Source organism: Mustelus asterias, chromosome 14, assembly GCF_964213995.1.
Source record: "Mustelus asterias chromosome 14, sMusAst1.hap1.1, whole genome shotgun sequence".
In the NCBI taxonomy this organism is placed as follows: domain Eukaryota; kingdom Metazoa; phylum Chordata; class Chondrichthyes; order Carcharhiniformes; family Triakidae; genus Mustelus; species Mustelus asterias.
In genome coordinates this window covers 56,047,138-56,061,302 of record NC_135814.1, presented here as the reverse complement: position 1 = coordinate 56,061,302, position 14,165 = coordinate 56,047,138, and the positions used below count along the sequence as shown (strand labels likewise).

The 14,165-nt window shown below is 40.3% G+C and overlaps 1 protein-coding gene across 1 annotated transcript in view; it reads left to right on the top strand.

Moving 5' to 3' along the window:
- cirsr (corepressor of RBPJ and splicing regulator) overlaps positions 1-14,165 on the top strand; it is a 50,169-nt gene that overhangs the window by 2,168 nt on the left and 33,836 nt on the right. Inside the window, exons 2-6 of the mRNA XM_078228417.1 lie at positions 5,391-5,485; positions 7,727-7,800; positions 7,974-7,984; positions 8,092-8,150; positions 13,259-13,307. Of these exons, the coding sequence (XP_078084543.1) occupies positions 5,391-5,485; positions 7,727-7,800; positions 7,974-7,984; positions 8,092-8,150; positions 13,259-13,307 (288 nt within the window). The remainder of the gene's footprint in view (positions 1-5,390; positions 5,486-7,726; positions 7,801-7,973; positions 7,985-8,091; positions 8,151-13,258; positions 13,308-14,165) is intronic.

Here is a 14,165-nt window from a genome sequence, read left to right as displayed (position 1 = left end):
GACAACAATCCCACCCCTATCCCTATCCCCGTAACCCCACATATTTACCCCGCTAATCCCTCTAACCTACACATCCTGAGACACGAAGGGGCAATTTAGCATGGCCAATGCATCTAACCCGCACATCTTTGGACTGTGGGAGGACCCAGAGGAAACCCACGTGGACACGGAAAGAATGTGCAAACTCCACACACTGACCCAAGCCGGGAATCGAACTCGGGTCCCTGGAGCTGTGAGACAGCAATGCTATCCACTGTGCCACTGTGCCGATCTGCTGGTTAGGTGCATTGACCATGCTAAGTTCTCCTTCCATGTACCTGAACAGGTGCCAGAGTGTGACGACTGGGGGATTTTCATAGTAACTTCATTGCAGTGTTAATGGAAACCTACTTGTGATACTAATGAAATAAATAAACCTCCTGACTCCCAATGTCTTGCTCACCATCAACTAGGCATAAGTCAGAAGGATGATGGAATACTCTTCCCTTGAGTGCAACTCCAACAACACTAACAAAGCACAGAACCATCCAGGACAAATCAGCTTGCTTGATCGGCACCCCACCCATCATCTTAAACGTTCACTTCCTCCACTACTGCAGCACAGCGGCATCTACAAGATTAACTGCATAAACTCACCAAGTCTTCTCTGACAGCATCTTCCATGCCAGCAGATTAAGGCAAACCCTACTGCTTGAAGGTTCCCGTCCAGGTCATCCTTAGAACGGTGGCACAGCAGGGAGATGGGAGCCATAATATTGAGCACCATGACATTGGTGCCATGTGTGCTGCCTACCCATCACTGCCCTCTTCTATTATTTTTTTTTACCCGCAGCAAGAAAAGTGTTGGGCAGCTCACTCATCCAAGACCCATTTGAGGCCCTAAAGTGGCTATTTCATGGTAAATTAAGGATCTCTTCTAGCCCCCACTGGGATTTTATCTGCTGCAGGGGAGGCTTGTCTCAATTGTCCAGCCCGCTAGGTGAAACAGGCTGCCAGGCACAGGGAGGGGGTTCTTATGCTAACCACCTAAGTGGTAGAGTATATTGATACAGTCTTGTTCATAAAAGATTTCATCAATGATGAAAGTTGTATTCAAATTGTAAAATGAAATGTAGAGAGTTCGGGGGAAGCAAAGCCTGAACTACAAAATAAGGCACTATTGGTAACCATAATGGTATGTAGCAAACTTGGCGTAAATGTGGAGATCCATTACCAATAGCTTCCTAACTGCAGTATGATGCAGCATACTTAAATAACCTGGAAACGAGGTGCTTGAGATTTTCACAGTAACTTCATTGCAGCGTTAATGTAACCCTACTTTGACACTAATAAATAAACTTTTAAAAACAACCCAGTAATAGTATTTCACAAACACTTTATATAAGAACATGTCTTTCAATGCCTTCCAGCAGCTCTGAATTTATATTAGATTGTTCCCACAATACCACAAATTTAAAATTATGATCCTTTTGTGGCCTCACCCCTCCGTATTTCTTTAACCTTCAACAACCCAAAACTTTTCCTGAACCCTCTGACATCTTTTGCTTACCCCACTTAGGTCCCAGTCTTTGGAATTTCCTCCCTTAAATTCATCTGTCGCTCTAGCTGCCTCTCCCCTTATGTGGTGTCCTTAAAATTCACCTATTTGACCAAATGTTTAGTCACCCTTCCTAATTGTTTCTTCTTTGACTGATGCCTACATATTTTTTCATGTCCATGAAGTGTATTAGTATCATAGAATCCTACAGTGCAGAAGGAGGCCATTCGGCCCATCAAGTCTGCACTGACCACAATCCCACCCAGGCCCTATCCCCATAATCCCATGCATTTACCCTAGCTAGTCCCCCTAACACAAAGGGACAATTTAGCATGGCCAAACCACCTAACCCGCACATCTTTGGGCTGTGGGAGGAAACTAGAGCACCCAGACGAAACCCACGCAGGCACGGGGAAAACATGCAAACTCTACATAGACAGTGACCCAAGCCAGGAATCGAATCTGGGTCCCTGGGGCTGTGAGGCAGCAGTGCTAACCACTGTGCCACGTGCTGCCCTATTGGGAGGCTTTCTACACTAAAGGTGGTATTTAAATGCAATTAAGTTTTGGTGTTGTGTAGCTTCAGTGTAGACATATTGTGTGGACTGTGTGTAACGTATGATCCACATCAATGTTCCAGCAATCCAGTTAGTGAGTGTTTAAAGTTTAAAAGTTTATTATTGTCACAGGTAGGCTTATATTAACACTGTAATGAAGTTGCTGTGAAAATCCCCTAGTCGCCACACTCCGGTGCCTGTTCAGTAACAGAGGGAGAATTTAGCAAGGCCAGTGCACCTAACCAGCACATCTTTCCGACTGTGGGAGGAAACCGGAGCACCCGGAGGAATCCCATTCAGACACTGGGAGAACCTGCAGACTCTGCACCCATCCCAACTCGGGACCCTGGCGCTGTGAGGCAGCAGTGCTAACCATTGTGCCACTGTGAGAGAGGGCGAGGGCAGAGAGAGTGAAGAAAGAGGAGGGAGAAGGCAAGGGATAGAGAGGGGCAGTGGGGAAGGAGAGAAGGGGAGGGAGGGAGGGGCTGTGCTGGTCCCTGGTATCTCCTCACTGTCTCCTGCGGAACATTTTCCTTCTCTTTTTCAACAGTTTTAACATTTATTTTAATATATTTGCATATTGGTTAAACCAGCTTTGGAATTGAAGCTTCAGAGACAGAATTTGCTTATGCTTTTATATTATTTTTCACAACCTCAGGGCATTCCAAAGTGTTTTAGGTGTGAATTTGTTATTGGAATGTAGGGAAATGCACGTTGCAAGGCCTCAAAATGAATGAAGATAAATGAGGTTTTTGTTTAGTACCTTGTTTATCACGCAAAAATGAGCACCTCCAAGATACAGATTTTCCTCAGTACTCCATTGAAATGTCAGTTTGGATTATGCACTCAGGTTTCTGGAGTGGGACTTCAATCTATGGCCATCTGACTCCAAGGTAAGAGTGCTACCACTGGCAGATCGCAATTAAATCCAACCAATTATTTTGAGCTGGCTATTCGATATGGAACTGACCACCCTAATCTCCTTTAAAAATCCTTCACGTAACAGCAGGTTTGCACCTCTGCTGCTGTGAGCATAACGTGTTACCTCCTGTCATGTTATAAGACTACTCAAAGCAGAAAGAAATAACTTGTTGTTGTAATCAATGTCCCTTTTTTAAAAAAAAATCCTCTTTGCTTGCTGTCAATTTTTGTTTGATAATGCTCCTGTGAAGCATCTTGGAATGTTCTACAATGTTAAAAGTGCAACATAAACACAGGTTGTTATTGCTGTGAAATGAATCTGATTTTTTTTTTAAAAAAGAGAACATAAAACACCTTAAGAAAAATGTGTATCTTGAAAATCATTTTTTTAAAGTTAGGAATGAAGTAAAAGGCACCCATAACTGACTATGGTTGGATACAGCATGTAGAAAGATGACTCTCTGAGCTTGTCAAACAAAGAATGACCAGTCACACAATAGATTCCAAATTCTCCTTGCTCAACACTATTCAGAGATCAAATTAATTTGTAGTGTCTGCCAGAGCTAAAAAGCACACTACTGAAAAGAAGATAAAACCAAGTTGCCAAAAGTTGAATCTTGCTACCCACTAATGAAAACATTTCGAAAGAGATAAAAGTTGTCTTCAGATCTGTTAGCACCCTCAAACCCAGATGAGGCAACATCTGTATTGCATGCCCTCTCAGAGGCTAATGCTGATTCTCATCTCTCGTGCAGGCCTTTCCTCCCAGTCTTCCATCTTCCCCCCCCAATATTGTCCGTGTTCCCCCTCCCTTCTTTCTGCCAGTCTTTTCCCACTCACCTCCCTTTATCCCTCCATGCTTTCCTAACTCTCTCCACTTTCTTCTCTTCCCCCTCTTTGGAATTAGACAAAAAACTTTTTAATGTAAATATATGTATATTAGCTCATTAGTTAGATTAATCATTTATTGTTTACTTAATTCACTTGATATTTTAACCTAATATAAAATGATATATATTATTGTGCTCTCCTGCATTTGAAGATTGTGAGATTTCATTGAGACATATATAAATAAATACCTCATAATAAAGGAGTTTCTAAACAACAGTGATCATAATTGAATATGAAGTTCTATTGTGTTTGGAAGTGAGAAATGTGGATCTAAGCCTAGTGTCCTAAACTTAAATAAAGGCAATTACAAGGACACGAAGAAAGAGTTGCATAAAGTGAACTGGAGAAATAGGTTGAAAGGTAAGATATCAGAGAAGCAGTGGCAGACATTGAAGGATATTTTTCAAAACTCTCAACTAAGATATATTCAATTGTGAAAGAAAAACTCAATTTGTGGCTAACTAAGGCGCACTGAAGGATAGTTAAAAATGGAAAAAAAAATGTACATTACTGTGAAGATTCGTAGTAGGTCAGAGGATTGAACAAATTTTAGAAACTAGCAATGAATTACTAAAAAAGTAATGAGGGTGAAGTTGAGTATGGGAGAAAGCGAGTTAAAAATATAAAAACAGATAAAGTTTGTACAAGTAGTTATAAAGGAGAAGGATAATTAAAGGGAATTTGGGTGAAAGGATGAGACTGAGGAACCAATAATGGGAAACCAAAAATGTCCATCTTCACTGTAGAAGACACATAAAGCATCCTAAAAATAGTTGAAAATCAAGAGGTGAAATGAAGGGAGAAACTTAAAACAGTCACAATCACTTGGGGATTGTCGCTCTGCTGATTTGTTCAACAGCAGGACTGTGAAAGCTAAAGCCATTCCTAACTAAAAGTTTGTCCTTGGTGCCACAAATTCACCTCAATTTGGACCTTGGTTTCATACATGAGCAAAGATTGCTGTTCTCTTGAACAGCAGGCCATCATGAATAGGACTCTGGAGCCCTGAAGGAGTAACAGAACACTGCCAGATGCTGGAATCCGAAACACGAAGCAGAAAATGCTAATAATAGTCAGGCAGCAGGTGTGGATGGAAAAAACAAATTTCACTATTTAACATGAAGGAATAATGCTTGTTCGCACATTATTTGTTCCAAATTTAACCTGCATCAAAATAACATTTGGATGGGAGTGTTCAATTGTAAATAGCTTCAGTTTTGTGATAGAACCGAGATAATCAGATGGTGAATATTTAAGTTTATTTGTGTTTTTTTTAAAACTTGGAACTTTGGATATATTTGTGTATGCTTACTACTTAATGTAAAATCTGAAACTTTTGTAGCTGCTGGAGTACTTCACAATTGATCTTTACAGGAAGATTATGGTGTTCAACATTATTCAGTCATTTACTCTGAAAATCACACATCTAACATTTAAATACAAAAAGTGACACAATGACTAAGTTCGTGTGTATCCTTTTTGAGGTATGGATGGCAGAACAAAAAATATCATATGAAAAAAAGAAACAAGAAGAACTAATGCAGCAGTATGTGAAAGAGCAAGAAGTATACGATAACAGGTATGAAACTACATCTGCTTAATAGCTTTTTTGGTGTCTCTTAAAAATGTAGATTAATATTTTGGTTTAACTGTTGAGGCTTTCCATCTATCTTTCTGCGCTCCGCCTGACCTCCACCGCAATTCAGCTGATTTTCTGTGAAGTATCTGAGACGGATGGGGATGAAAAACAATTTGAGATGTACTTTCTGCTCTCTGCTTCATGGATGTTTTCTGTTGACTGAAATATGTGCTTTGGTACATGGTAAATGTATGCAAATAGGAAAGCAGCTCCTGCTGTAATCCTGCCATTTGTACTTTTGGAACGCAGGTCAGAGGGGAACTAGAATGGAAATTGATGAGGGACATGTAGAACTGTTCAGTGTAGCTGTATACAAGCCCCATTCGTGAAACTGAAATTCTTGAAACGAAAGATATTTTATTAAAGCAGCTTTTCCAACTATCCAATTCTCCCAGTGCAGAAGACCATTTTTCTCCCATACCACTCACCCAACCCATATGTAAATATTACAGGGTTCAGAAGGGCTTCCAGATCCCATCCCACCAGAGGTGGTTGAATCCAGGAGGTAAGAGGAAAAAGGTTTAGGCCATTCTGTTCTCGGATAAAAATAATCGTGTAAATTTATGCTTTGTGTTTAAGGATTTGTTTTGGACCATTTTTCCATAGAAAAGATTTGGAAATTAATTAGGTTAAAGTGATGTACTTAAATCAGTGATGGCTAACCCAGGCTAGAGAGTGGGCTGCACAGTGGCCCTCCTTCATGTCAGTGGGCTGCAGGATTGAAATTGGGCTTGTTCACTAACCATGACCCCAAGAATAAGATTAAATACAGTTAACAAGTTATAGAAAATGCTCGATCATTTATATATTAACAGAGCTATCATCAACTTCAAATGGTAAAAACAAAGTAAATATTTACAATTTGACACAGAGGGAGTGTATGGCTCATATAATCAATGTTTTGTGCAATCAACATGCACCTCACTTCACTTGCCCTTGCTTTATGTGCGTATTACGTCAGTCATATTGGTAAGAAAAAGCTACACGACGGAAGTCAGTGGAATGTGGCAACCCTGCACACGGGCAACAATCAATAAAATATCTCGTGCCACACTCAGAACTCAGATAGGCCATGAATGGCCCCAAGCCACAGGTTGCCCACTACTGACTTAAAGCAAAAGGGCTTACAGAGTTCTAAAATCCTCCTTTTTAGCCAATTGGGTGAAAACAGAATTGATGTGTTGATGAACCAGGCTTCCTTACTATTTTGCACACTTATCAACCCAATATGTACATTACGTACACAGACTTTGCAGTCAGTGGTGAAGGGACTCAAAAAGGTGTCTGCAAACATTTAATGAGTTCAACTTCTTGGACAATTGCCATACAGTCCTTGCCTAGGGAATTCTGATGGCGGGGGAGGGGGGGGTGTTCTTTGGGGAACCCTCCCCCGCAGTTACAATGCCCAGAGCTCAGAAGTTGAGGGCTATTGTGTAAATATGCTCCTAGCTTTAATGGTTCACGTTTTGGTCGAGAAGAACATTGATTAGAACAGCTGATATCTATATTCCCAGATACTGCTATTTTCAGAAATGTGCAATGTATAAAAATATGAATCCTTCTACATTTTGTTTGAAATAACACTCTAATGGCCCAGTTAAGCTATAGTTTTTCATATGCATTTGATAGTTTGGGAATGAAGATGTTAAACAGATAGCACTTTGCAATTTGGAAAATGATGCGAGACCACTTTGAGGGAACATTCTGACCGAAAAGCAATGACCCAGCATAGCTAGATACATATAAGAAAAGCCGTTCTAACCTTTAAAAGCTTATTCCTGTGGTACCTTAACTTTCCCACTGAACATGTAACTGTATTTTGAATAATTCCAATATGTTTACCTTTGCTATCTTGCCTGAGTAAAGATGGTGCATCGGATAGCTACTTTTCATTTATGCCCTTAGGCTTTAATTTCTGACAACTTTAAAAGAATAATAGGGTTTTATCTTTTTTTCCTGGTGATACTATATAATATTTCACTTCTTGGTTTCCTGTGATATTGTTCACAGCCAAACATTTAAGACATTTATAGAACTTGCTGTGTTTATACAAGTTTGTTTGTACATCCATTTTCTATTAAACAAACAGGGATTTTTAAATGAGCACAAATGTATAAAAAATTGGAAACAATGTGTTATAAAAATACTACTTAATAGACTGAAAGTTGGCATTTTTTTAAGGTTACTCATGGGTGATGAGCGTGTGAAGAATGGCCTTAACTTCATGTATGAGGCACCTCCAGGAGTAAAGAGTGGTAAGATTTTAACAAATATTTAAATTGCTTTAAGATGTTTATAAGATGTCTAATGTGTTTATACTATCTGCATGCAGTTCATTCCTATCATCATTCTTTCAGATTTAAGATTTTGTATTGATGTGTATTGTAAGCTAACATTTTCTCTTTTTTTTAATTGCCTGGCAATGAAGAGAACAAAGAGGTAAGGTTATGTTGTTAAATGTACTCCATTTAAGTTAAATATTTGAAAAGTTTAAGATATTTATTTAAGTATAGTCTTAGCTAAAATCTGTGTATATTTGGTTGCAGGCAGAGGAGGGAGAGACTGAATACAAGTTTGAATGGCAGAAGGTTGCACCACGAGAAAAGTAAGTGTCGTGTTTTATAGCAACTGATGACACCCCTCAATTTTAAGGATATAGGCAGAAATCCCCACACTTGTTTGTTGTGAAGACCAATATTGAAAAATTAAGCTTAAAGTTCTATATACGTCCTAATTTAACTTGCAATACAGACTCTTAAGAATTTGCCCATACCCACAACTGATCCAGAATCCAATTTATAATTATCCAGTTTATTATTCTTAAATAAAGGCATTACATTGGCTAGTCCACAGTCTGATAGTGCAAATTGCATATTTAAGAAGGATTTTGTGGCCAGAGCCTCTGCCATCTCCCTTCAATAGTCTTGGATTTATGCTATCAGGATCGGGTGACTTGAGGCCAAGGAATCTTTTTTCAGAATCTTTGTTGAACTATCTATAACAATATCCAAAGATGTGCGGGTTAGGTTGATTGGCCAGGTTAAAAATTGCCCCTTAGAATACTAAAATGCGTAGGTTAGAGGGATTAGCGGGTAAATATGTGGGGGTAGGGCCTGGGTGGGATTGTGGTTGGTGCAGACTCGATGGGCCGAATGGCATCCTTCTGCACTGTAGGGTTTCTATGAATTGTTCCTCATTCTCCTCTAATACACCTGTGTTATCACTTGGACAATCATTTGTAAAAAAATTCAAAATATCTTGACACCTACATCCTCTACAATTAGATTATCTCTTTCACCCCCAAGTGCTCCTACCTTGTCTTTATTTTTAGTACTTTTAAGCTTGTAAAAAATCTCTTCTATTTCTCTGTAGATATGTTCGTCTTTTTTCATGTTCTCTTTTTCACCCACAATCTCCCTTTACACACTCTGCTACACTTTCTATATACCTTTAGTAATGTTAACCCTAATTTTATCATGTGCCCCTTTTTTAAATGATAGAATTCCATACTTTGCACCTGCTTTATGGATTTAAAAAAATGATTTCTCACAGCTGTAATAGTTTAAATACTTCGCCACTGCTTTATTTATCTACTTATCCTTGTGCTGTTATTTAAGAAAGACGGCGGGAAAAGCCAGGAACTATAGACTGGTGAACCTAATGTCAGTGGTGGGTAAATTGTTGGAGGAGATTCTGAGAGACATGCATTTGGATAGGCTAGGACTGATTAGGGATAGTCAGCGTGAGTTTTGTGCATGGGAAATCATGTCTTACAAATTTGATAGTTTTTTTGAAGGGATGGCCAAGAAAATAGATGAGGCCAGCGTGGTTGATAAGTGCATGGACTTTAACAAGGCCTACGGCAAGGTACCACATGGTAGACTGGTCAGTAAGGTTAGATCAGATGGGATACAGGAAGAACTAGTCAATTGGACACAAAATTGGCTTGCCAGTAGGAGACAGAAGGTGGTTGTGGAGGGTTGTTTTTCAGACTGGAGGTCTATGACTAGCGGTGTGCCGCAGGGATTGGTGCTGGGTCCACTGTTGTTTGTCATTTATATGAACAATTCACATGAGGATATAAGAGGCATGCGGATGACACCAAAATTAGCGGTGTAGTGGACAGTGAAGAAGGTTATCTAAGACTACAATGTGATCTTGATCAACTGGGCCAGTAGGCCGAGGTATGACAGATGGAGATTACTTCAAATAAATACAAGGTGTTGCTTTTTGGTAAGACAAACCAGGGCAAGACTTTCACAGTTAATGGCAGGGCTTTGGAAGTGTTGTCGAACAGAGAGACCTTGGAATGCAGGTATATAGTTCCTTGAAAGTGGGGTCAAAGGTAGACAGAGTAGTGAAGAAGGTGTTTGGCACACTTGCCTTCATCGGTCAGAGTACTGAGTACAGGAGTTGCGATGTTATGTTACAACTGTACAAAACATTGATGAGGCCACATTTGGAGTCCTGTGTACAATTTTAGTCACCCTGCTTTGGAAGGATGTTATTAAATCAGAAAGGGTGCAAAAAAGATTTACAAGGATGTTACTAGGATTGGAAGGTTTGAATTATAAGGTGAGGCTAGATAGGCTAGGACTTTTTTCCTTGGAGCATAGGAGGATGAGGGGTCACCTTATAGAGGTTTATAAAATCATGAGGGGCATATATAAGGTGAATAGACAAGGTCTTTTCCCCAGGATAGGAGAGCAGAGGGCATAGGTTTTAGGTGAGAGGGGAAAGATTTAAAAGGGACCTGAGGGTGGTGCATATATGGAATGAGCTGCCAGAGAAGGTGGTAGAGGCAAGTACAATTACAACATTTAAAATACGTTTGGACAGGTACATGGACAGGAAAGGTTTAGAGGGATATGGGCAAAACGCAGGCAAATGGGACAAGTTCAGTTGAGGAAACCTGGTCAGCATGGATAAGTTGGACCGAAGGGCCTATTTCCATGCTGTATATCTCTGACTCTGTATGACTCCTAACGTTGATGCCATTTTGGTTCAGGTGAAGATTGTCTCTTCAAAGTAACCTTTCCTCGTTCCAGAGCTCTTTCCAATACCCCAGGAATGCGAATCATTCACTCCTGCACCAGTCCTGCAGTCACACAATTAGGTAGCCTCTATATTACAGCTTCAGGGAACCAATTTCCTTCAGCTATGTCTGCAGACAGCCATACACTTCTCTGTTTCTATATTGTCCCTATGTTCTGAACCATCTAATACTGCTTCTTGAGTGACGACATTCCAGAGAATATAAAGGATAAATGATAACTGCATTATCTATCCTTAAGAATTTTATATGCTTCTAGTAGATCGCTTTTCAAATCCCCAGGAATATAGGCCTAGTTTATTCAATTGCTCCTTATAGTACAGTCCCTTCATCCCAAGAACCAGTCTGGTGAACACTCCAGGTGCGGCCTCACCAATATCCCATGCAATTGTGGTAAACTGCCTTCGTTTTAATACTCTAATCCCTTTGTAACAGAAGCTAGCATACCAATCCTAATTGCTTGCTGAAACTGCAGGTTTAACTTTCTCTGTGTACAAGGACAACAAGGCCCCTCTAAATTCAAAAATTTCCCAGTATCTTAGATATTCTGCTATTGTTTATAGTTTTCGTACCGAGGTAGATAACTTCATACTTTGCCACATTGTATCCTATGTTCTTGCCCACTCACCCAACTTGTCTATATCTCTCTCTGCATCTTCTTCACTGCTACCTTTCCCACCTAACTTTGTATTGTCAGCAAATTTGGAAATATTACACCCATTCCACTCATTGAAGACAATATAGACTTTAAATATGATGTTCAAGTGCTGACCCTTGCAGTGCTCCCACTTATGCCAATCTAAAAGTGTCCTCTTTATTTCTACTGTCTTCTACCCATTAACCAATCTGCCAATCATATTACTTACCCCCAATTCTATGAAACCTAATTTTGTGTAATAATCTCTTGTGTGGCACGTACTGAAAATATTTGAAAATCCCAATACACTATATCCACTGATCTTCCCCTTATCCATCTTATTAGTTCCTCAAAAACTCATAACGGATTTGTCAAACATGCTTTCTCTTCAATAAATTCCTATTGACTGCTTAATCATTCTATGATTTTCTAAGTGCCCTGGTATCATTCCCCTAAATTCCAACATTTTGCCTACAACTAATTTCTACACTAACTGCCCTTTATGTTCTCCATTTCTTTCTTCCTCCTGTTAGAACACCAGATCAGACCCCTCAATTTCAATACGGTTGAGGACCAGAAACTTTGTTTTGTTAAAGTAGACAACATTTGAAATCCCAGTTACTTGGAGAATAAAGCCACAAGATTCCACACTTTTAAACAAACAGTAAATTTTACTACAGAAAAATCGACAGTCAGTACTTTGCAGAATTAACATGAAGTAACAGGCAAACTCTGGTTGAACACATGACAAACTGCATAGTAAATGGCAGACACTACCAAGACATGTTGTCCAAATTTCTCAGCAGCCCACTCAGAAAACAGTCATCGCTCAGTCACAAAATCCTTTAAAAATTCTGTCTCCCTCACGAGAGATTTTGGCTCCTTTTCTTGCAAGAGTTAGTCTGATCTGCAATCTGCATGAGCTCTACTCCTGCAGAGCTCTACTCCTGAGATCACACGTACAATCCTCACCCTAAAAGTACGTGCTCCCAGGTCCAGCTGCCTTGGTCTCTTTGCCAACAGAGCTGACCGATTACTGAGACTGCATTCCCCTGTGATGGCCAGGTTACACTCCGGCATCTCAATCCCAGATTTCCAGCCACGCTAACACCAACAACTGCGTCTGGGCTTTCCTGAGCATCAACCTTTTTGCAGCATGCAGAAACCAATGGCTCCTGAGGTTTTCCTAAGCCTCACCATCACGGAGCTAATGACAGCCCTTCAGCTGCATGGAGTCAATCCTCCTCTTTGCTCCCCACAGCAGCTGTTCACTTTTCCCCTTCAACTGATCTGTGACTTTTGTAAACCTCCCTACAGGGTTCCACCCCCTATTCTTAGACAGGGTCTGATTATCCACAGTATTTTACTTTATTTGAAGTATCCAAGTTGGGTACGTTCTGTACTTTAAATGTTACAACCAGAGCTCACTCCCACAGATGCTAACTTACTCAAAGTAAGATGTCTCAGAACGCCCTTAAAGTCCAACAGGTTTATTTGGAATCACAAGCTTTTGGAGCACTACTACTCCTTCAGGCTGACTTGCCTGATGAAGGAGCAGTGCTCAGAAAGCTCGTGATTCCAAATAAACCTGTTGGACTTTAACCTGGTGTTGTGAGACTTCTTACTGTGCCTACCCAGTCCAACGCTGGCATCTCCACATCAACTTGCTCAAACACAGACTTCGAATCCAAAAAATATTGATTCCCTCACACTTTTCCTAACAGTGGGGCAATCTTTGCAACATCATCTTTGAACACTGGCCAAAAATGGGATCTGATCAGCAATAGAAAAAAATCCTTTCTTTGGAAGAAGTTGCTTCAGGTGTACGCCTCAATTAGCAACCCTACCTGATTAAACAAAACTGACATTTGTTTAATCCTGATATTGCGTTCTAGCACCCTCTCCTGTGTATGATACGCCACATTGGTGTTTCTGGAACTCTTTTTAATGTTATGCAAAGGATTATGATAATTAAATATTAATAAACCATGTGTTAAATGATGCCCTTTTTAATTGATACCAGATATGCCAAGGATGACATGAACATTAGAGATCAGCCTTTTGGAATCCAGGTGTGTATGAATTGCTCTGGGCAACAAAAACAATTTGAATACAGTTTCTACAGGTAATGCATAATAGGCAGAATTCAATTGGAGCTATTATAACAATGTTAAATACCTTTCATTTCTGGAGCTTTGAAATTATCTATTCATGAAAAACAATCTTTGGGAAAAAACTTCAATTTGTGAGTATTGGATTGCTGTGTTCTTCCTTTATTTTGCACATTTGTCCTTCTCTTTCATTTCATGTGGAAGGAGTGGTTTAGTCTGCTGTGTTCACTGCTCATAATGTTTACCTGCTCTACGTTAGGGATACCAACACAGATCGGATGACCACTTTGCAGAATATCTTAATACAGTCTTCAAACATGAAGACCATTCTCTGCTATTTTGTTTGGGACGGCACGGTGACACAGTGGTTAGCACTGCTGCCTCAAGCGCCAGGGACCTGGGTTCAATTCCGGCCTCAGGTCACTGTCTGTGTGGAGTTTGAACATTCTCCCCGTGTCTGCGTGGGTTTCCTCCGGGTGCTCCGGTTTTCTCCCACAGTCCAAAATGTGCTGGTTAGGTTGATTTAGCCATGCTAAATTGACCCTAGTATTGGGGGAGGGGGGTTAATATGTGGGGTTAGGGTAATAGGGCCTGGGTGGGATTGTGTTCGGTGCAGACACGATGGGCCGAATGGCTTCCTTCTGCACTGTAGGATTCTATGATCAGTAAGAAGTCTCACAACACCAGGTTAAAGCCCAACAAGTTTATTTGGTAGCACAAGCTTTCGGAGTGTTGCTCCTCCTTCAGGTGAAGAAGGAGCGACACTCCGAAAGCTTGTGCTACCAAATAAACCTGTTGGACTTTAACCTGGTGTTGTGA